The 23,261-nt window shown below is 41.2% G+C and overlaps 1 protein-coding gene across 5 annotated transcripts in view; it reads left to right on the top strand.

Annotated features, from left to right (window-relative positions):
* The first annotated feature begins 271 nt into the window (after positions 1-271).
* PSPC1 (paraspeckle component 1) overlaps positions 272-23,261 on the top strand; it is a 68,499-nt gene continuing 45,509 nt past the window's right edge. For 4 of the 5 annotated variants that reach the window (XR_011853029.1, XR_011853028.1, XR_011853027.1 and 1 more), the window contains exons 1-6: positions 272-765; positions 4,862-5,163; positions 8,040-8,135; positions 8,841-9,037; positions 9,945-10,029; positions 11,184-11,286. Coding sequence is in view for 2 of the 5 variants with exons in the window: in XM_072134266.1 (XP_071990367.1) it covers positions 382-765; positions 4,862-5,163; positions 8,040-8,135; positions 8,841-9,037; positions 9,945-10,029; positions 11,184-11,286 (1,167 nt within the window). In the remaining 3 variants the exon portion in view is untranslated. Of the gene's footprint in view, positions 766-4,861; positions 5,164-8,039; positions 8,136-8,840; positions 9,038-9,944; positions 10,030-11,183; positions 11,287-17,599; positions 17,921-23,261 lie in introns of those variants that run through there. The other variant, XM_072134267.1, reaches the window with a different exon arrangement.

Below are 23,261 nucleotides of genomic sequence, written 5' to 3'. Positions count from 1 at the left end.
ACACAGTCCAATAACACGACGCCGGCCACTGCAGTACGGCTCTTATGTAATAGGAAAGCTCCATGTCTCACTGTCACTTGCCTGAAGTCACCGGTGTCATCCCCCAGCCATTTTACCTGGGACCAAACTAATTTATCTCAATAGGTTTGGGTCTACAACAATATGGCTGAAGCATCTTCCTGTCCTATTACTAGAGTGGAGACATAGTGCATAGAGCGTACCGTATGGCCTCTTGTAATCGCAACACCGAGAAAAGGGGGGCTCCCGAGTGCGTGACGTCATCACCCGTCGGAAATTTTCACGGCGCCATTTTGAAGCTGCTTGGTCGGACTTGCGTGGCTGCTGGACGTTTCTCGGTAGTCGCCCTCTGTAAAATAAAAGATGGCAATGGCGAACAGGAACCTGAAGCAAGTGCGCATTGAAAAGAACAACAATGGAAGCAACAGCAATGAAATGGTCACCCCTCCTCAGCAGCAAATGGTTCCGCCCGGGAAGGGGAATAAGCGCAGCCTGGAGCTGTGTGAGGGGGACCCGGCGCTGATGCCTCCCAAGATGGAAGAAGGAGCAGAGGAGCGGGGGGTGACCATAGACATCAAGAGCTTCCTGAAGCCCGGGGAGAAGAGCTACACACAGCGCTGCCGCCTCTTCGTGGGGAACCTGCCCACAGACATCACCGAGGACGACTTTAAGAAGCTCTTTGACAAATTTGGAGAACCCAGTGAGGTGTTCATCAACCGGGACCGGGGCTTCGGCTTCATCCGCCTGGTATGTGGCGCAGTACACACCGAGGGACACGCGCTTTATCACCTTCCCTCTGGATAGTTTCTTCCCACTACTCCCTCGTTCACATGTAGCGATGGTCTCTGCGGCTTCCTTTTATCAGGTGCACTTGTGCTGCTTGTACTGGCTGAGGTGATGCATGGCTAAGCCGGCTGATCCCTGACCCCTTACTACAAGTAGATGTAAGTCAGCGTTTGATTGGCTCACAGCTACATGTGGGTGATCACACAGGTGTACACAAACCATCACCAAATCTGACACCTGATAGAGAAGAGTGCGGTCTATCCATGCAAAATGTTATCACAGCAGCTATAATTCCATGTTAGGGGTTTACATACATTATATTAACCTCTAGTGCCCCCCACCCCCACCATGAAGATCCTCAACATCCTGGTGCACCAGCTGTTGTATATGTTATTTTGTCATAATGTAGGTAGGGGCATTTTTATGCTGTCTCGGCCCGGATCATCCTCCCCTCCCCCTTATGTTGTCGTCGGGGGCGACGATTCGTTGCTGTGACAGCTGGGAGTCTGTGAGGCCCCCAGGCTTGTCATTCAGCATGATCAATAACAGTATGCCTATAGCAGACTTATAGAGCTGTAGTAAAATCCCCACGTACAGCCAGTTTATGCACAGGATAGGTTCTTTGGGTTTGTTCATACGTTGAACTTCTATATAAGTCGAAACAGGTATATTTTATAATTATAACTATATACAAATTTTTATTTTTTTTTCAATTTTGTGCTGTAATGGGAACAAGGATTATCAATAAAGCTTAATTACAGCTGATCATTGCAGCCTGGGACTAAAGTAAAGCATCCAGAGATCTTCACCAGAGGTCACAGGGGGCTGAGAAGTCGGGTGTTTTTATGTAGGGGACAGCCTGTACTGAAATACAGTCGTACGGGTGGTAGTGTTGCAGTGTATTTTAGGATTGATTAGAACCCATAGGGTACAAGTACTCTAGTGGGTATGAAAATACAGTAAAATAAAATCCCTAAAGTTTACAACAATTAAAATCCTAAAAAATGTTAGGCACCGCTGCATCCTAAAATGTCCCATCTGCAAAATATAAAAATGGTTATTCCCAGGAGTGAACACTAACGGAAAAGCTCCCAAATGTCCTAATTGCTATTTTTAATTTTTTTTTGCAATTTTGCTAAACATAAAAATTTGAATAAAAAGTGATCAAAAGGTCGTACAGTCCCGTACAGTTTGTTTACTGTAGTATTAAAACTAAAACCAGATGAGCAGGGCCCTAACTCCAATAGTTTCATCGGATTATGTTATTACACTGGGGTACATGGGGTACGTACACAGCGCTATGGAATATGTTGATGCTATATAAAGATTTATTATTACTGTCCTTTCAATCCACTTCTGGATTTTTAAAATCTTGCACACTGCTCTTCGCCCACTTTTTTTCAATGGGGAGAGAAATTGTTCTCATCCCCGCTGTTACTCAACTTGACACCGACAGTTACCATGCAGCCGGTCCTCTGGAAACTACTATCAATCCTCAGTACTCAGCAACTCGCTCAGTACTGCTTTCTGTCCAGGGTAGAAAAAGGAACAAACTCTAGAGCACTTGAGGGTTCTCAGTATAAAATATTTATATTCTACGCACAATGCGTGAAAAGTGCCAGAAGCCCTCATGTCACCAGCTCTCGGCACCAGGAGGAGGACCAGAACAAACATGCTGGCGTGCATTATTAATCTGCCTGGTGAAGTCCCCTCAGTCCCCGGGTTACGTACAAGATAGGGTCCGGATTGTTTTTAAGTTGAATTTGTATGTAATTCAAAACTTTATAATTAAAGTTGTAGAAACATTTTTTCTTTTGCCCCAGCGACAATCGAAGTTTCAAAATTTTGCTGTAATGGGACCAAAGATAATCAATAAAGCTTCATAACAGACACCTTACAGCTGATCATTGCAGTCTGGGGCTATAGTAAAGCATCCAGAGAGCTTCACCAAAGGTCACAGTGGGCAAAGGGGTCCGTTTGTAACTATGGGTCGGGTGTCTTTAAGTAGGGGACCGCCTGTATATTTTAAAATCCTTTTATTCGACTAAACTATTTTTTTTTTTGTCCGGAGGGGGTTGTGCTCGGGTAATTTCAGCCTGAATCAAGTGGTAGATTTCCTTTAAATTGTGATTTTTAAAAATGGTTTTTAAATTGTGATCTACCATTTGATTTGATGCATTATGAAGCAAACATACCTGGAGACTGCTGTAGCTACACTTATGCAGGAACAGATCTTGGTTAATCCCTGTGCTGAGTGGTATTGCTGATAAAACAGATAAAACATTATGATAAGGAAGGAGAGGATGATATAATTCCTGGAGGCAGAATAATCCATTGCCGCACCATCCCCCAGCTGCTGTGTATGAGTGATGGAGCCCAGGTTGATTAGTCTTGTCTTGACTAACCTCCATTTTTAATTACAAGCTCTGTCTAATGTGTTGATCCAGGCAGCCAGCCTGACACAGCTGTGCCAAGATCCTGAATGTTAATTGTTTTTTAAGCAAAACCACTCAGCTCAGGGATTAACCAAGATATGATCCTGCATCAGTGTAGCTACAGCATTCTCAAGGTATGTTTGCTTCATAATGCATCACATCAAATGGTTGGTTTCCTTTAAGAAATGCAACATTGACATTTTAGCTCACATGTGAACACAGCCATAAATACCACAGAAATAGAGAAAATAATTTGACTATGATTGGAGCTCCCAATATTATTCTTCTTATTCGTTATTCCATCTTAAACCACCGATGAACAGCACCAATCCTTAGGCAGATGGTGTGGTACGTTCCAACAAAGTTAAAATTTCAGTTCATCATACTCACAAGAATCAATTAAAAATGCGCATATCATAAGTTCAAATAACAGGACGCTAGCTTTCCTATCCGCCCGACCCAGGGTTGCTCTGCCCCGGTAGAAGACTTGCTGGCGAAACCCTGGGTCGGGCGGATAGGAAAGCTAGCGTCCCGTTATTTGAACTTGTGATATGCGCATTTTTAATGGACTCTTGTGAGTATGATGAACTGAAATAAATTTTAACTTTGTTGGAACGTACCACACCATCTGCCTGCATATTTTCTTCCAGCTACAATATAATTAGAGGATAATGAGTGCGATGGTGCTAGTCTGAATGGTGACATACTTTCAGCAGGAGAAACTGAGGATTGGTGCTGTTCATCAGTGGTTTAAGATGGAATAAGAATAATAATATTGGGGGCTCCGGTCATAGTGAAATTATTTTCTCTATTTTTCAAAGACTGTGTGGACCGGTCTTATACCGTGAGTAGCTCCTTAAAGTGCACCTACCACCACAAATCTACCTATAAAGGTAGATCGGGTGGTAGGTGGATCTATGGGACGTGAGGATAGCCCTTTAAGGGCTAATCCTCACGTCCCCGCACTTCTTTAGTAACTTTTATTTTACTTTTATGGTAATTTTATTATGCGGCTACTGGGGCGTGGAGTAGCCGCATCTGAGATTACACGAGGCGGCTACTCCACGCCCCGGTAGCCACTTTAACCCTTCCTACTAATCATCTTCGGCGCGCAGCTGCTCGTAGCTGCGCGCCCTCGTCCGACGATCCTGCCGTCTGCGCATGCGCAGAACAGCATGCCCGCGCCTGTGCAGCCCCGGCTTCAGAGCAGTGACCGCGCAGGCCTGCTGTTCTGCGCATGCGCAGACGGCAGGATCGCCGGACAAGGGCGCACAGCTACGAGCAGCTGATCGCCGAAGATGGTGAGTAGGAGGGGTAAAGTGGCTACCGGGGCGTGGAGTAGCCGCCTCGTGTAATCTCAGAAGCGGCTACTCCACGCCACAGTAGCCGCATAATAAAATTACCATAAAAGTAAATTAAAAGTTACTAAAGAAGTGCGATCCTCACGTCCCATTGATCCACCTACCACCCGATCTACCTTTATAGGTAGATTTGTGGTGGTAAGTTCCCTTTAAGAGGCAAACTGTGCACCACGAACAACTGTTTCATAGCCATAAATAGTTGTCAAGTGTGGGTGTTCCTTATTAGAAAGTTTTTATTTATAATCATTTGTATTTTTTCAGGAATCCAGAACTCTTGCTGAAATAGCAAAAGCAGAACTTGATGGCATGGTGCTTAAAAACCGACCACTACGGATCCGTTTTGCTACCCATGGGGCAGCGTTGACTGTGAAAAATTTGTCTCCAGTGGTTTCAAATGAGCTCCTTGAAGAAGCGTTCTCCATGTTTGGTCCAGTTGAGAGGGCAGTTGTTATAGTAGATGACCGTGGTAGAGCGACTGGCAAGGGGTTTGTGGAGTTTGCTGCAAAGCCCCCAGCACGGAAAGCTCTAGAGAGATGCACCGAGGGAGCATTTATACTGACAACGTAAGTGATATGAAATTGGTTCTATGATCCAAGTGTCTACATTGTGTCTAAAGGGATATTAAAGCGAACCCGTTATCAGAAATTGGCCAAATAAACTACTAGTAGTATGTTATGAAGCAGTTGAACGCCTTCTAGTTCTCATGGCCTGAAAATCAACTTTGAAGTGAGGTGTAAATTGCTTTTAAGAAGCTGTCAGTGAGTGAAAGTCCTGCCGAATCGCAGACTGAGATGGACTGATGGGGAACATGGGTGCCCTTATACCTTTATATTCTGTGTAAGAGGCTTGTGATTTTTTTTTTTTTTTTTTCAAAGATTTTTTTTCATTTTCCAAAATTTGTACATCAACCATAATAACACAATGACAGTCATACAGTAACAGTACAAATGGCTTTGTTCAATATACATTTATTTGAATATCATTGGGACTCGAGGAAGGAGAGTGGTGGCAGAAGAATCCCTAGAAGGAGATTTAATTTGGGGTACCAAGCGTCACAGTCCATGTTAATTAAGTCCGTGCTCTGAGCTAGATTACATCGGGTAGGGACCGTTCTCTTTTATCCCTAAAAAGTGGAATAAGATTAACAAGCCAAAACACAAGGCATCAACCTTATGCTAAATTCACACTGCCGTGAGCCCGCCGCACCGTAGTACGGCGGGCACACGGCAGCGCGGGGAGAGGAGGAGGAGGAGGAGGTGAGCGCAGCTCACCCCCGCCCCTCTCCATAGAAACTAATGGCGCACGGCGCCGTAGTACGGGGAAAGATAGGACATGTCCTATCTTTCCCCGGGCTACGGAGCGGTACGGTGCCGCACGTGTGCTGCACCGTACCGCTCCCGTACAGGGCCGTGAGCCCATAGGAGTGTATGGGGGACGTATATCGGCCGTATATACGTCGGCCGTATATACGTCCCCCATACTGTAGTGTGAATGCAGCCTTACAGTGTGTGCATACCAGTCCTTACCTCCCCAGGCCACCATCGATACAGCCTCAATCTTGTTAGCCTCCCCCTAATATCTTCATTGCAATACCATTGGATATATTGAGAAGGTTTAACAATTTCTACAATTTCCTTCTCTAAGGTGTTGCAGTATAAGGCTACATTCACAGTGCCGTTACCCACCGTACCGTAGCACGGCAGGCGCGCGGGGAGAGGAGGAGGTGGTGAGTGCTGCTCACCCCTGCCCCTCTCCATTGGGATATATGGCGCACGGCGCTGTATACCGTGAAGAGATAGGACATGTCCTATCTTTTCACGGGGTATGGAGCCGCATGGGTGCTGCACCGTACCGCCCAGTAGGGTGCTGCGTGCCCATTTCCGTCTATGTGGGACGTATATCTGCCGTATATACGTCCCTCCATAGAGCAGTGTGAATGTAGCCTAAGTCTTCCATTTCTGGAAAATCATCTTTGTACCTCTCTTGATGAAACATTGTATCCAGTTTGTCTATTCATTAACCATTTTAGCTGCTCTATCAACTGTTGTATGTCAGGTACTTTCGGATTTAGCCAGTTTTGCAGAAAACACCTTTTTGCCACTAGTAAGTTTATATGTGGGAGTTTAGGCTTTTGGGGGACATGTACAGCCAATCCATCCTCTTTCCCATCACCAGTCAGGTTATGAAATACACTCTTGTGGCGAGAGATGGAGCTGATAATCTTGAAATATTGACGTACATGCGAACCTGTTAAGTTTTGATGGCCAAATGTAAATTATTTTAGTTTGGACCATTTCTTTGGAAAATATATAATATGTAATTCCTGAAAAATGTCAGACGTTCTATTAGAAATCTTGCTGCCAAGTCTGCCATGGTCTACCCTGTATTTTTGAAGAGCAAGTAAAATTTCAGATGCATAACTATAAATTGGGTTTTAATTTAAAGGGGTTTTCCCAATTTAAGACATTTTTCAAATTTTAATCCATTGATTTAAACCTAGTGATGTTTGCTCAATAAAGATCTTTAGATTTTAACGTCTTACTTTAATGGCTTTTTTTTTTTTTTTTTGCTCCTATCACTCAGTGATGATCAGTGTAAGAACCCCGAGTGTGAGCGGGTACTCGCTAAGCATACACATTATGATCCCTCTGTGCTATGAGATGCTGTGTGCCGATAATGTACTTAGATTATAAGGGTACAGGTTTATCTACACTTTCGGTTAGCTTCTTTACATTCTTCTAGTATCTGACATGTAGAAAAAGAAAGATGAGATGGATATAAAACACAATGACACTCTCAGCACTGCTAACTCCCCTAATCAATAAAATGGTCAACTCTGCTATAAAGACCTTGTCTGTCTGTAGCTTGTAAAGCAAGTCTCTGCACACTGCTACTTGTTGCCTGTGTCTGAGCTGGTCTTCTAATGCAGGTGGGGGGGGGGGTGGAGGGGCAGGAGGCAGAGAACACTGCAGTGTGCAATCACGAGAAGCTATTCATAAGAAGTCAGAAGATTTACGGTCTTATAAAAGGACTACCAAAATTGTGTACACCAGGACTGAAAGACGGGTTGGAATTATATCTCTGAAATGCTTTGTTTTTGCTAATGGTGAATTAGAGAATGTGTGCCTTCAGAAAGGTTTAACAAAGGTGCCCTGTTAGCGTAGGCTTTATTTCTTTCTGTTCCTTTCGTTATGCCCTGAATCTACCCCCAACTGCAACCAATTGAATGGGTTTCACTACAGCCATTCACAACAGACCTCAATTGGCTACTGCAGTCACATGATTGAGTTGGGACATCACTGTTGGGGGAGAAAGTTTATAGGTTTAACAAGCAGCAGAACTATTTGTCATATTTTAATCATCTATTTTATTATATTTTTCAAAACAATGATATTTATGTGTAATAAAAAATATACGATAAAAGTGTTTGTTTTTTTAGGACACCACGACCGGTCATCATAGAACCAATGGAGCAGTTTGATGATGAAGATGGTTTGCCAGAAAAATTTATGCAAAAGACACAGCAGTACCTCAAGTAAATGAATGCTACTTTTAATCCTTTCCTAGTGGGGAAACGCTCTAAAGTCTAAAACGCCAAGGCCTCATGCACTCGACAGTGCTTAAAACCGTAAACGGGGAAGGTTTTGGCCAGGTGTTGCTTATGGTCTGTGCTGCAATTTGGGACTGAATAAGATCCCTTCTTTAATTTGCGACTCGGTGGTATTGGGTTGAGACAGTGTGTCGCACTGTGACTGTGTATAATAGAACTCAATGGCTTCCGTGAACTGGCTGCTGTTCTTGCAGTTAGTCTGAACTATACTGATCTTCGTATATTTATATATTGTTTTCAGTGTTGCATCCATTTTGCAATTTTGCTGTCTTGTATAATTCTGTCTGCCAGCTACTAGACAGTCAAACATCACTTAGCATCTGTAACGTGGTGGCTATACTGGATTCCTTTTGTTTAAAAATATTTTTATTGAAGTTTTAATAGAATTTTTAGGTTTTATAGAGCAAGGCAGTTTAATAACTGGTTTCATTTTGATCTGTAATTATGACGTAATATGAATGTTTACAAGTACGCTGGTCTGAAAAAGGTCATTTGATAGGAGTCCGTCTGATGTCTTGCATGTTCCCAGAGATGTCTGTTGTTAAAAAATTTGGGGCACATATTGTTTAGTTTGCTGATGTTATTTTGCCCAAACTCTCAAATGTGTGAAATAAAAATGTTTGTTTCTAGGGAAAGAGAGGAACCCCCACGGTTTGCTCAGCCGGGAACATTTGAGTTTGAATACTCTTCTAGATGGAAAGCTCTGTATGAAATGGAGAAGCAGCAGAGAGAACAGGTCGACAGGAACATAAGAGAAGCAAAGGAAAAATTGGAGGCAGAGATGGAAGCAGCTCGCCATGAACATCAGCTGATGCTTATGCGACAAGGTGAGAAACGGCATATCATATCCCCTTAAGTTCTGTAACTTCCTTACAAAGGCTGTATTACTTCTGTAACTTAGTTAATCATATCGTGTAACTTAACAATGGATACTTAAAATTTTTTTTTCACAACTGTACTCCAGATTAATGCCATGTGATGCCTTACATGTTCCTGAAAATGTGCTGAAAAACACCACCTCACCTTAGACATGAGTGTATAAAAAAATAAACTTCCATACTCTCCATCCCGGGGTCTCTTCCTTAATCTCTTAATCTGTAACAAAGTTGCCAGAGAGGCGTCCATGCGTTCTGCCCACAGCGCACTATGACGTCAGCAGCAGTGACACCGCGGCATCATAGTGAGCTGGGCAGATCATGGTGCTCATAAACTCTGCATATACACGTGTATATATACGGTAATCACTGATCCTGTCCTTGTAACAGGAGCTGATGTAGAACTGTATGCTGTACTCAGTATTCTGCAGAGATCACTGATCAACAGTTATTCCATTATCACTTGCTGGTTTGCAGTGAAAAATATAAATTCCTGCTAAGAAGCCCAACTTTTATCTGTGACTACATGTATTGTGCAGGCAAAATTACACATTAGTGATGAAGCTGGAGAGGTAATAATGTTAAAGGGCAGTCACTGATGTCCTTTATGTTCAGTTAATGAGCTGTTTTAAAAAAAAAAAAAAAATGTAAATGAATGGAAATGCTGACAGAGCATGAACTGGGTCTAATTATTACAGAGGATATTGGTCCTAGATTGGCATTATGGAGAGTACAACTAGGACAGATGAGGAAGATGTATAAAAATGCAGCAGTGGAGGAATCTGTGGGTTGGAGTGAGAAGTCCTTTGGACCTTAGTGTTAAATGACTAAACATGCATAATTTCCTGTATTTGTACAGATCTGATGCGTCGCCAGGAGGAGCTGCGAAGGCTCGAGGAACTGAGGAATCAAGAGCTCCAAAAACGAAAGCAGTTTCATATGAGGTAAGTATTTTAGAAAGGGACTACAACATGTGCTTCCATATTTGTTATGCCTTTTGTGAGCATATTTACTTACAAATTATCTGGGAAATATGAATATTAAGCAGGGTATTCACTGCCAAATATGGTTACTTAAATACTTTGTTCTCCCCTCCTTCCCTCTTGCTCCATTATTTTTATATACTAAACACGACATCATGGTGTCTATACCGTGCCTAGTCTGCTGGTTTGCAGTGACACTCTGAATCTGGTTCCCTTGGTTTCCACTTCATGAGAATACAGTCATTGTGGCATCATGTGACCAGCGACTGGTTTAATGCTGCTGTACTATGGAGATATAACCCCTCATCTCTGCATCTCTGTAGTACAACATTAATACAGGTCCCTCTGTTCCAAGAGTAAAATAATCATCATAACATTGTGTTAAGGGGGATACAGTATCTCTTTACCTGGAGTCAGTGTCTTTGCACTCTACATTAGAAAAGTAACTGCTCCATTTATGGTGTGGTGTGAACAAGGTCTAAATGGGAGCTTGAAAATCAAAATACTTGACCTTGTAAAGCCAAACACTTTTATCTTTATATCTTGGTACACAAAAAGTACATCAAGAAAAGCTTAAAAAGGACGTTGCCACTCTTCATTGCCATCGCAAGCAGTAGTTCATAACGATCGATATCCAGCCGTGGTATCACCGAGACTGAACACTCAGGCTGCGGCTGTCAGATCAATTACAACATTTAATTCACTTTTCTTTTTTGGAAGCATTACAGAATTTTTTTTTATTTTATTTTTTTAGTATCTGCTTGAGAATGTGTATATATTTTTTACTCTGGCCACTAGAGGAAAGACAATTAATATAGTACAGTACAGGAGTTTTTCAGCCTTGTCATCTTTGCTATATAGACAAGGAACATCGGGGCATGTGACAAGTCCTCGGTCTCTGTCGTCTGCCACTAAATACCTTTCTTTGACATGCTCATTTGGAGCTGATAATGTTTGTGGTCCTGCAAAAATTTAAGAAGATCCAGTTTAGAGCTGCTGCCTGGAATGATGATGTAGCACCTGTGCTCACACATCTATGACCTGTTTCTTTGCCCCATTTTATGCCTTGCAGTGGTTCTTGTACCCTTTTTCATGGTCTGTAACTTCATTTCTAGACATGAGGAAGAGCAGAGGCGACGGGAGGAAGAGATGATCCGTCAGAGGGATCAAGATGACCTAAGACGTACAGAAAGTTTCAAGCCAGCTTACATGGACACTGTAAGTACCATTCCCAAATTTAGGCCCATTTTCAATGTTCTCTGTAAATTCACCAATGTCATCCAGCTAATGTTCCTTGAGCATCATTGCATCATTTTGTTATTGTGCAGTTGTTAAATTTGCTTTTACAATTGTGTGGTCTGTGCTGCCACAGCTATTTCCCTCATGGAAGCTATTTCCATCATTGTCAGATCAATTACACACACACACCTTTATTTTGCTATTGAAAGAAAGTTAGCTGTCTGTGTGTAAATCAACCATAGGGGTGATTGGGCGGCGTAAAATTCTTGTGTTAACTACAGAAAGTAAACTTTTTGACAGATTTTTTTTTTTTTTCCTGACCTTGAAAATGACCAAACATTTTATTTTTTGGAGTTTGTGTGAAATCCACTAGAAATTCGGGCAGCAAAATGTTGTGCTTGTCAAATTCCTCTTTGTGAATGGGTCCAGATTTATGCACAGATTTGTCTGTATACGATCAGCAAACTAGAGAAATTAATGTGCAATGGCCCAAGAAAGTGTCGGGACTGCAAAGATGCTAAAAAGCAGTCGTTGCTAAAAGAAATTTCTTGCGAATAAGGATTACGCCAAGATTGAACCTGGTTCTAAAGACCTTGTACAGAGAATGTACAGGCTTCAATAAAGAGATGGTAACCCCATTAATGGCCGTGTGGAAGACACCAGACTCCGACTGTCACGTGCAAAGTACCTTTGATGAAGGAAACCTGGTCACTGCGGTAATAATGCAATTGATGAACTGATCCAAAATAAAAGGCTTTAATGTCCATTGGAACAGAAGAGTCCAAACAAGATCCTCAGATGATGCCATTCAAAAGGAGCCCTGCATGAAAAGGGAGAAGTGTCTGAGAAGATTCTGCAAATGATCTAGAACATTCTGAACGGATAACCGTCTGGATCACTTACACTGGGCCTTAGACCAGCTGATTTGATAAAAAAGTTTAACTTTAGTAAGGAAAGTAGAAATCTGATATTCAACAAGCTCTCCATTTAAGCATATAGTTGCATAGCATTTTATTATGTCTTTTAGCTTTATATGACGAGATTATTTTCACTATTCTCATTTTATCAGCCTTTATAATGGAGTGTGTCAACATTTGATACCTTACTATGCTTTAGGGTCGGCACCTCATACTTCCTTTCAATGTCTACTTTGGGTATATTCCCTGATGCCTGAAGTGCAACAAAAACCTCTGTTTTATGCCACCATATAATAATTCAATGAGAGATGTTGTCAATTCACCACAATGTAATATACTTCACTTTTTGCAATTCCGTAAAGCCTCCTCTTCTATGTTCTCCATAAGTATATGGTCTGGGAGGCCGTGAGCTCCTTGTGCCATCAAAGGCTCAATACAAGCAAAGATCTCAATGTGATTTAGGGCTGGAAATGGTACAAACTTAGATGAAAACTGACATTGTACAAATACCTGAACGGACAGTACAAGGATCTCTCCAAAGATCTTTTTATACCTCGGCCTGTGACCAGGACAAGGGGGCATCCTCTACGCCTAGAGGAGAGGCGATTCTACCATCAACATAGACAAGGGTTCTTTACTGTAAGAGCAGTGAGACTGTGGAACTCTCTGGTTGTTATGGGGACTCCTTGTACATGCCTTACTGGAGAGCTAAAATATCACGGGTTATGGGCTAAAACATTTATTTAATTCTTAAAGGTTGGACTTGATGGACTTGCATCTTTTTCCGGCCTTATATACTATGATACTATGATACGCAATACCATAATGTAGCATAAGGGTGTTTGGAGTGTAACGTTTAAGAGATATGTCGGCTTCAGTAAATATATTTAAAATTTTCTAAAGTAGCATATATTGTAACTTTTGCTTTTTATTTAGGTAAAATAAAGGTACCGATTTCGTCCTCGGATATTAATGTTCCTGTTAACCAAAACCTTATTTGTCATGTCGCACAATTCTTAGAATGGAAAACCAAATTCCCACTTCTATATCGGTGCTGCAAAATAATAATGAAGTAGTGTAACCCTTCATCAGTTCATCTGATATACTGTGCCTTCTACGTTTTATTGTGACAAATATTTAAGGGTTTTAAAACGCTGCTGATTACAGTACAGGCGGTCCCCTACTTAAGGACACCCGACTTACAGACAACCCATAGTTACAGACAGACCACTCTGACCTCTGGTGAAGCTCTCTGGATGCTTTACTATAGTTCCAGACTGCAATGATCAGCTGTAAGGTGTCTGTAATGAAGCTTTAATGATAATCATTGGTCCCATTACAGCAAAAAATGTTTAAACTCCAATTGTCACTGGTGCCAAATTTTTTTTTTGTCTGGATCTACAATTTTAAAATATACAGTTTCGACTTGCATACAAATTCAACTTAAGAACAAACCTCCGGGGACTGCCTGTATTGGTGTTTTTTTTCCCTTACTTCTGTTCACGTTTTGTGTAACTGTTGAACCATTGTCTTAGTTTTATAATTAACAGGTTATTTTTGCACCATATAATAGTGATTGGTCAATATTTGGGTAGCGAGGTGTTTTATTGGTTAGCACTGTTGCCTTGCTGCTTTGTTGCTGAGCTCTTGGCTTTCAATCCATCCTATGTGTTTTTGTGTGTGTTTCTTTCTGTTAGTTTTCTCCCACCCAAATACCTAGTGGTAATGAACTTAAGATTGTGAGCCCTATGAGGGACAGGGTGTGACAATGTCTGTGAGGGCTGTATGGAGAAATGCTATAGTGATACTAAGTACAAATCTTATGCTATTTAGTTTATATATTCTAACGTGACCTGCCAGGTACACGTGACTTCCTTATATGAGGTACATAATTACTTGCAAAGTATGACATTTTGCCAAAAAACAAACTGCTTACTGTTCATTGATAATAGGTCCTTATGAGTTTGCTATTGGATTTCAGTAAAATGAGATAATCTACAGATTTATGAAATGGACAGTGCTGACAACTTATGCCCCAGTGGGGGTTTTTCCTGGCCCACAATATTTTATTGTACACTTGGGTATGAAATTTTTTAAAAAGGAATTCTGTTTTAAACTTCATATTTCTCTATTTAAGCCAGATTAGTTTGCCTATGGAGCATATAGAAGAAATTGAGTTATCAGATTAGATTATTCCTTTATAGAAGTACTCAGTGTGGGGAACTTATACCATTTTTTTGGTGTGCTGACATATGATGAAAACCCTGAACCATCACTGTGCTGGGTATCAGGAGACCCTGGTATTAGGAACACCAGCTGTCAGTGTGATTCATTTTACATATTGCAGAACTCATTTGGGCCTTGCCTTATGAGGTAGCTGGTCTTGAACATGGGAAGATGGAGATATTGTACATTACTTTCTCCTTCTTCAGTGTATGGTTATAATATCTGTTCTTTTGGTTTTAGGCTTTTACAAAGGTTGTAACCATCCAATTTTTGGTTCAACATGGTTAAGCCCCATTTTGTTTGTGTATGAGGCCATGAAGTTAAGAGCAAGCATTCTTGATGTAAAGGAAATCTAGCACCAGAATCAAGGATTGTAAACCAAGCACACTGACAAGCGTCTGGCACAATCTGCTCTTGTATTGACTCCTTATGCCCTCAGTTAAAAAAAAAAAAAAAAGTCTTTTGAAGCGTCACTCCAAAGTTATGATTTTACCAAATTGTCATGTGGTATTCCTACTTTAAAAACAAACCGAACGATGCCCATAGTGTGGTGTTTGCCATTTTCTTTCAAAAGTTGACATTTTATGTTCTAAAAAATGTGCTTGACAAAAATCTTACTAGTGATGAAGTTGGTGGAGACTGTCCTCTTCCTATGTCTGCCCTGAAGCTGATTCCCATTCACTCTGCACACAGTTCCCATGATACCTTGTGTTCTCTCATTAAGTAATTTAGCTGAAAATCCTTTGAGATTCCTAAAAGACCACTGAACCTTGCAAAGTGTACATAGAGGATTATTATATGAAGTCTATAGCCTGTGCTGTTTGAGCACTCAGGGTTAATAGCTTCTCTGCACAGAGCTTATGGTGCCAAGTCCAATGAAGGGGAAGGTAGCAGCATGAGGTGGAGAGAAAGTTCTGTACAATCAGACTTAGATGGTGGGAGCTTGGGAGATCTTGTACCTCACTATTCTGTGTAGTAGACATCTGTATCCACAGCGCTGAACACTCATCTCTGCTACACAGAGCACTGCCTAATGATACACCTCTGCCCCCTTACACCTCTGTGAGCAAAGAATAGCTCCTCCCCTTATACGCTGTATCTTTACAAATGTACAGTTCTTAAAGGGGACCTACCACCACGATTCTACCTATAAAGGTAGAACGGGTGGTAGGTGGTTGAATGGGATAGCCCTTTTTGGGGCCTCATGTCCGGTTATTCCACGCCCCAGTAGCCGCTTAAGAAAATTAGCATATAAAGACATTAAAGGATAGCCGGGACGTAGGATTAGCCCAAAAAGGGCTATCCTTACGTCCCATTCATCCACCTACCACCCAATCTACATTTATAGGTCGAATCGTGGTGGTAGGTGCCCTTTAACAGTAATAAGAAAAGCGCAGGAAGGGCCTAGTGCTAAACTGAGGAGGATAGCAGACAAACTGACGGATATAGGTGACTCGGATAATAGTCAAAGTTGTTATACACCCCAAGAGCTATTGATTTGTCGAGTAAAAAGTTGGTTTGTGATGTAAATTATGCAAATGAGGGGCTTCAGGTTTTTTAATTTTTTTAATATTTATTTTATTATTGGTCAGAACCCCAGTGACTGCTTGAATAGGAACCAAAGTCAGATGGGGTATTCTAGCTTAATGAAGCACAGATGTGCATGCTCATGTGCACTCCATTAATGTCTGGGACTTGTGGCATGGTTCCGGGTTTTGTAACGATGAAGATATCAAAAGTGGAAGCGTTGAGGCATATGTAGGCGAGCAGCTGTATTCAGGTACGTTACTGAGTACACTAGCAAGTTTTGGATGGGGTGTAAAACATTGTTGCCCCTGGACTTGGCATTATAATGTATGGTTAAAGATGGTATAGCTCTGGTTTAGCTCTCTGTGTGGTTGGCTTACACTCTTAGTTCTATTGACACCCTTCTTTTAGCTAGTCGTTTAGCTGGGTATGGCCTCCTCAGACTGAATCCGGCAGCTCCGCCCATTGCGTTTCCCCATACAGCAGTAATGTCATGTGACTAAGGTGACATCATCGCAGGTCCTTTAGCCTTCTAACATTAGAGAACTGTACTCCAAACACGTCTCATGGAATCGGAGCAAATCATATGACATGAAATCAAAGCAGCCTGCATGCTAAAAGTCCATGCCGGCATGCTGTGATTTTTTTTTTTTTTTTTTTTGTGGTCAAATATGTGCATGCGATAGTTTGCTAATGGAAAGAGGCAAAGGGACCTGTGATGACACCCTGGTCAAATGACATAAGGCAATGTCCCTCTACTCGTTCTAAAGATCCCTAGATACCAGGCAAGTTTATAACTCTGCTTTTGTGGGGGTCTGAGAGAGAACTTTTTTGGCTAAAAGAAAGGGGTCAGATAGTTACTAGGGCTCTATAGGAACCTGCAACTAGCTGCATTTGTTATAAATGTGGTGACCGGGTCGCTTTAAGACATTTATGCTAAGATAATGGTCCCCCTAGCACAGGTGAGCATGTTGGTCATAATACTCTGTCTGATTTACATGAAATATTTACAAAATTTTCATGAGTATTTTTCTTTTGTCCACAGTAGGCCCCTTTATAACATTTTAGTTGTTATGGCGAAGAGCTATTGTTTGCTAACCCTTTTTTTCCTGACAGCACCCTTTTGTCAGTACATCAGACAGTCATCAGACAGGGTTACACACACAAGGTTAATGGAGTTAAAGGCATTTATAATTTAAAGGCACACCGGTATTGTTTTCATACCTTTTTTAACTCAAAGGCACTAAGCATTCAAAAAATAGCTCTGTTTTTTTATATTTACGTACTTGTGTTTGGAACTCTCCATAAAGCCGCGTGAAATTACACAATAACATTGTCCTGGTTTAAACATGGGATCTCTGTAGTGCCTGAATTAGGTTTCCATTGGATTGGTATCCCTATAGTGCACAAATAAGTGGCCAAATTTATTTATTATACTGACCTCATCTAATAAAACTTCCTTTTATTTATTGTTTTATCAAAACATAACCCTCACTTTTTAAAAAATTTCACGCCTCAGTTCCTTAGTCACAATGGCAGAAAGGTGTAAGAGTTACCAAATGTTTCTGAAACGCAACTGATTATCCATCTTTGGTAAAACAGTTTAATTATAATTTTTTAAGATTCACACATCAATGAGAATTGAGAGGAAGAGGAAGCCCACAAGGCGAGGGGGGAGAAAACATGGAAAAAAGAAATCCAAACTACAGGAAACTCTCAACCTAACGCATGTAATGGCTATGTAACAGCGATGCCCCAAATCTCCTGTGGACTTTAATTCCCTGCCGCCTTAAGTACTGTATCGTTTGCTTTATATGTTGTAGTGTAGATTTGTGATTGTTGTATATTTAAGATGTCTACATAGGTAAATGTATGATTGTGGCTTAGTTTTTCACATGTAAGTGTAAAATAACAATAAAAATATGGGAAGAACTACTCTCTCACATCTGTCCTTTAAACAGACTCTCATGTGCTTAGTGAGACCAAAATCTCTGGAAATACAGGCAGTCCCCGGGTTACATACAAGATAGGGCTAAAGTACAATAAATTACCAATATCCAGAGGTCCGTTTGTAACTAGAGGTCGTCTGTAAGTCAGGTGTTCTTAAGTAGGGGACCGCCTGTATTACTAAATGAGTCGTCTTCAAAACACTTCCAGTCATCCCAAGTAAATGTAAGATAAATGGCCAATACAGTTTTGCTATTTCTTTCCACTTTTTGACCTGGCTAAATGAGGAGGAGTTTTTTGATAAACCGGTTTGAGTACATTAACCCCTTGCCCCTCCAGGATTTACAGGAACAACATAAATGCTGCAAGGGGTGTATAGAGACGGCTCACTGGCTGGCCCCACTCCATACACACCGAGTGTTTGCTGCATATTGCTGCAGACAGCCACCGTTAACACCCAAGATTGGTGCTGACGAATCTGCCGGCAGCATCATCTTGGTGTGGACACCACCACCTTGGCTGTTTCTCCCCATGATACTTTCTGTAGACATGACCACCTGGGGTCTTTATAAGAACCATAAGACTTGTCATTTAGATCACAACTGTAAAATAAAGGATTTTTAAATTAACTAGAATTGTTATGACCCGGAGATGGATCACAATTTACTTCATGTACTAGACAAAATTTAGATGTGCTATCGAATTGAGGGTCGGGTGTCGACTGGAAGGTAGAAAATATTTGAAATGGTTCTGTCACTATTCCAAATCCAATATTTTCATTTTTATTAATTAACTTTTATAAAATCTTCTTTTAAAGAGAACCCGTCATGCAGAATAACCCCCCTAAACTAAATATATTTTCATACACTGCCATTAGAGAGCATTGCCTCTATCCCTTCATTGTCCCTCTACATGCCTGTAAACCTAAGCAATGAGGTCCTAAAGCTGTATGCAAATGACCTGTGAAATGTCCAATGAAGCATTGGCATATTCAAACTGTCCACTCTATTCATGAGTGGGAGGCACAGCCACACCCCCAGTGCATGACTGACAGCCTGTATAATGATGTGAGGCTGTATAATGATGTGCTTCCTGGTGCTGGTGGCCACGCCCCCTGCAGCCTGTGTGTGCATGTGTGTGTGTATAGGAGAGATACAACAGCTCCAGGCTGCAGCCATGTTACAGCAGAACATGTCAGATTCATGTGTAGCTGATGTCTGTGTGTCTGTGTATTAGGAGGATGCAGCATGTCAGCAGATGCAGCACACACACTAGCCATGCTTTACTATACATTACACACAGACATGAGCAGGGGGAGGAGAGGGGAGGGGTAACAGCGGTGACATCACTGCCTCTGACCATGTGACCAGCCTCATTTACATAATAAAGAATAGATGATTTTACAATGAATAATGTATGAAATGACTAGATAAAGGCTGGGATGGGATCCTTGTGAGCTGCTCCAACAGGTAGTAGTGACAGGACAAGTGACATAGACCTGATGACAGGTGTCCTTTACCACTAAAAGAAATACAACATAATTGAAAATCGATACTTGCTTCTACCTCGAATGACACGGTTATGCTTCCATGACTTGATAGTAGGGGATGGTTACCAAACGTAAAAATCGAATGCATGAAAATATATGAACATAATGTACATAGAAATAGTATCAAAATTAGCCAGGTGTGCGTCTACCTTAAAAGAAAAACCACCAAGAAATTTGGGGTATGCTGGTTAGCGACACCAGGACTACTGTCAGGGGCACTTCTCTCCATTAACCCCTTATCACCGACACTAGTTTTCAGCTCAATGACCAGACTCGATTTTTCAAATCTGACATGTCTCACGATAATTGGTTATAACTTCGGAACGCTTTAACATATCCCGGTGATTTTGAGAATGTTTTCTCGTGACACATTATACTTCATGTTAGTTATAAAATTTAAGTGATAAGTTTTGCGTTTCGTTCTGAAAAAAAGTGAAAATTTGGCAAAAGTTTGTAAAAATTCTTCATTTTCCAAGTTTGAAATGTTCTGGTTTCCAGACAGGAAGTAAAACTACCCAAAAAGTTTGATAATTAACATTTACAGAATATCTGCTTTATGTTGGGATGATATTTTATGCTTCCGGTCATTTTTCTAGGATGTTATGAGGTGCAGAACTTTAGGTGCGATTTTTCTTATTTTCATGAAAATTGCCATAACTCACATTTTGAGGGACAACTCAGCTTTCAAGTGACTTTGAGAGGCCTAAATAATAGTAAAACCTCATAAATTACCCCACTATAGAAAGTTCACCCCTCAACATATGTAAAACAACTTCTATTAAGTCCATTAACCCTTTAAGTGTTTCACATGGGTTAAAAAATATGGACCTGCGATTTAGAAACTATGGAATTTTTTTGGAAATACATTCATTTAGGCCAAAACTGACATTTTCAGAATAAATTAAATGATGAAACGCACTGCAACGCTTGATGCCCAATTCCTCCCGAGTGTACTGATACCCCATATGTGGTGGTAAACTGCTGTACGGGCGCACGGCCGAGCATAGAATGAATGGAGGCGCCGTCCACAGCAGATTTGTATTGTCACATTGTACGACCTATAAATTTTTATTTTTTTTGGTAATGCGATCATATGAGGGCTTATTTTTTATGGGATGAGATACAATGTATAAATAATTTATTTTGGGAGTCTAAAGCTTATTCATGAGATTTTATTAACTATTTCAAGGGGGACACAAACAAAATCATCAATTTTTATTTTGGATTGTGAGCATTCCCCCCCCCCCCCCCCCCCCCCGCTCACCGTAACGTAAAAATAATATTTTATCTTTATTCTCTGGTTCACTACGATTGCGGTGATACCTCATTTATATAGTTTTTCTTATTTTGCTCAATTTTCCTGAGCAAAACCAATATTGGAGAAAATCGCATTGTTTTTACTATTGACAACTTTTCAGGGCCATAACTTCTGTATTTTTCTGTTGTCAGATCTGGTTGAGGGCTTATTTTTTGCGAAAACAGTTGTTCTTTTCAGTCGTATCATATTAGGTACCGTAACTTTTTTTAATCACTTTTTAGAACATTTTTTGTGATGGTGTTTGATGAAAAATTGTATATTATGGGAAGTTTTTCGAGTTTTTTTTTTACGTAGTTCACCGAGCGGGTTCAATATTGATTTAGATTTATTGTACAGATTAATACGGACGTGGTGATACCAAATATGTACGTGTTTTGTGTTTTATATACTTTATTTGCATTTTATGTGTTACTGGGGAGATTATGGGACTTTTATTTTATTTATTTAATTATATTATAAAAAGATTTAATTTTTTTTTTTTTACTTTTTTACATTTTCTACTTCTTGGCTTGAATAAGCGATCATCCGATCGCTTATTCAAGCCTTTACACTGCAATACACTTGTATTGCAGTGTATAGTGAAAGTAACTGAGCATGCTGCGCATGCTCAGTTACTTACAGCCGGGTCCTGCCAGGAAGGCAGGACCCGGTGAGAAGAGGAGCCGACAGCCCCGGGTCACTCGTCGGAACCCGGGGCAGCGGCAGGAGGGATCGGATCCCCCGGTAAGCACACCGGGGGGGTCCGATACACGGGGGACACACTTGCACGCCGCGGTCATGCTTGACCGCGGCGTGCAAGGGGTTAAACACCCGGGATCGGAGTTTTTCCGATCCCGGGTGTTAGTGCCGGGTCTGGGCTGTGATATCACAGCCCGACACCGGCACCAGCGAGACCCGGTGTCCCGAAAACTTCTTCTGATGCGCCGCCGTAGAAAGGCGTCGCATCAGAAGAAGTACCCTTAATGACCGCCGTAGAATCCCGATAGGGCGGTCATTAAGGGGTTAAACAAACTGTCACGGCTCGCTTGTTAAGCTGAAATACCTACTTATAATGCGATTAGTCTCATGACATGATAGTCAAACTATTTAGTATATAGGAAGGGACCTACCACCTTTTTAGAGGTGTCTCATTCACTAGATTGGGGGGGGGGGGGTGATGGGAAGGGTAGGCAGGGCCCTAATCCTATGACTCGTATAACTCCCGGCTGCGTCCGGTGAGAATATGTCCAGGGTATATTTGAACTCTGGCTGTGTCCGGGAATTGGGTGATGATCTGTATGCCGATGCTTCCGCTATTCTACGTTTATGTTGTGTTCATTCACAAATGGAAAAATGTAGGGCTCCCATTTTTCTTTACCTTTTTAATAAAAAAAACTCTGAGAAAAAAAGAAATTAGCACGGCTGGAAATTCTAGCTGACTCAAGAGATTCTCAAGGGTATAGCTAATACCCCCCAAAGATTGTAGAGTGGTATGTAGCCACTCTCTCTTCCTATAGTTTTTGCCAATAGTCATTATAAAAGAGCAATTACTGTATCTTTTTGTATGTATGGAACAGTACCATCAGCAGTACCTTTTATGATCAGGTAAGATCAGGAGTGTTGCGTCTTTCCTCACAAGAAAAGCCATTATTAAAACTTGTGTTGCTGCTTTTTATTACTGGTTGGAGGGGATTTGTGCAAATCGGTAGTGAAATGGTTACATGAAGTTTGTGCTAGTACCAACTGTTAAAGGGTTGTCCACTTCAGCAAATAATTGATATGAATTATTTATTGAAAGTGGCTAACCCCTGTAACCACTTCCCTGCTTTGTAGATAGTCAAGATAGTAGAGGCTGGGGGAAGGTCTTAAACAACTTGAGTTGCAGAGAGTTCTTCAAAATCAGACTGGGATGGAGGCACTGATGGGAAAATGGAGAGACCTTATACCCTCAGCCGTACATGACCCCCTCCCTCCCAAGGGAGCAGCAGCCCCTTTCCTCCAACAGTTAGAATTTGTCCAATTTCTTATGCAAAAGCGCTATTGTCTCCGATGATCAGCACAGCCAGAGGAGATGGCTACAGCAGGGACAAGCTAAACTGAGGAGGATAGCAAAGTTGTTCATAGCGATCCTCAAATGGAGAACTTGGAAACTGTATACATTCTGTCGTAATTCTTAAACTTAATTCTTCTTGATAAATAATGTGATGCGCTGAAATATGAAATATTGCAGCCGTTTTTCCTTATGTGGCTACCACAGAGAGACTAAAGCAAACCTGTCAAGGATTTAGAGCTTGCTCCAGAACTACTGGCATTGCTCTATGACCATCATGGGAATTTGTGTTTTTGTTTTTATTCTGATTTCCAAAAAAAGTGCATGGTTAATTTTTGTCTGTAATCCACACTAGATCCCACACCACAATGCTCAAAGGAGTTGCCAGTCACAACACGTTTATGTGATTGGGGGAATAAGATTGGATCAGCAAGTTATTCC

Source organism: Engystomops pustulosus, chromosome 2 (assembly GCF_040894005.1).
Source record: "Engystomops pustulosus chromosome 2, aEngPut4.maternal, whole genome shotgun sequence".
Lineage (NCBI taxonomy): Eukaryota > Metazoa > Chordata > Amphibia > Anura > Leptodactylidae > Engystomops > Engystomops pustulosus.
The sequence above is the reverse complement of the archived record's forward strand: the minus strand, read 5'-3'. Positions and strand labels throughout refer to the sequence as shown.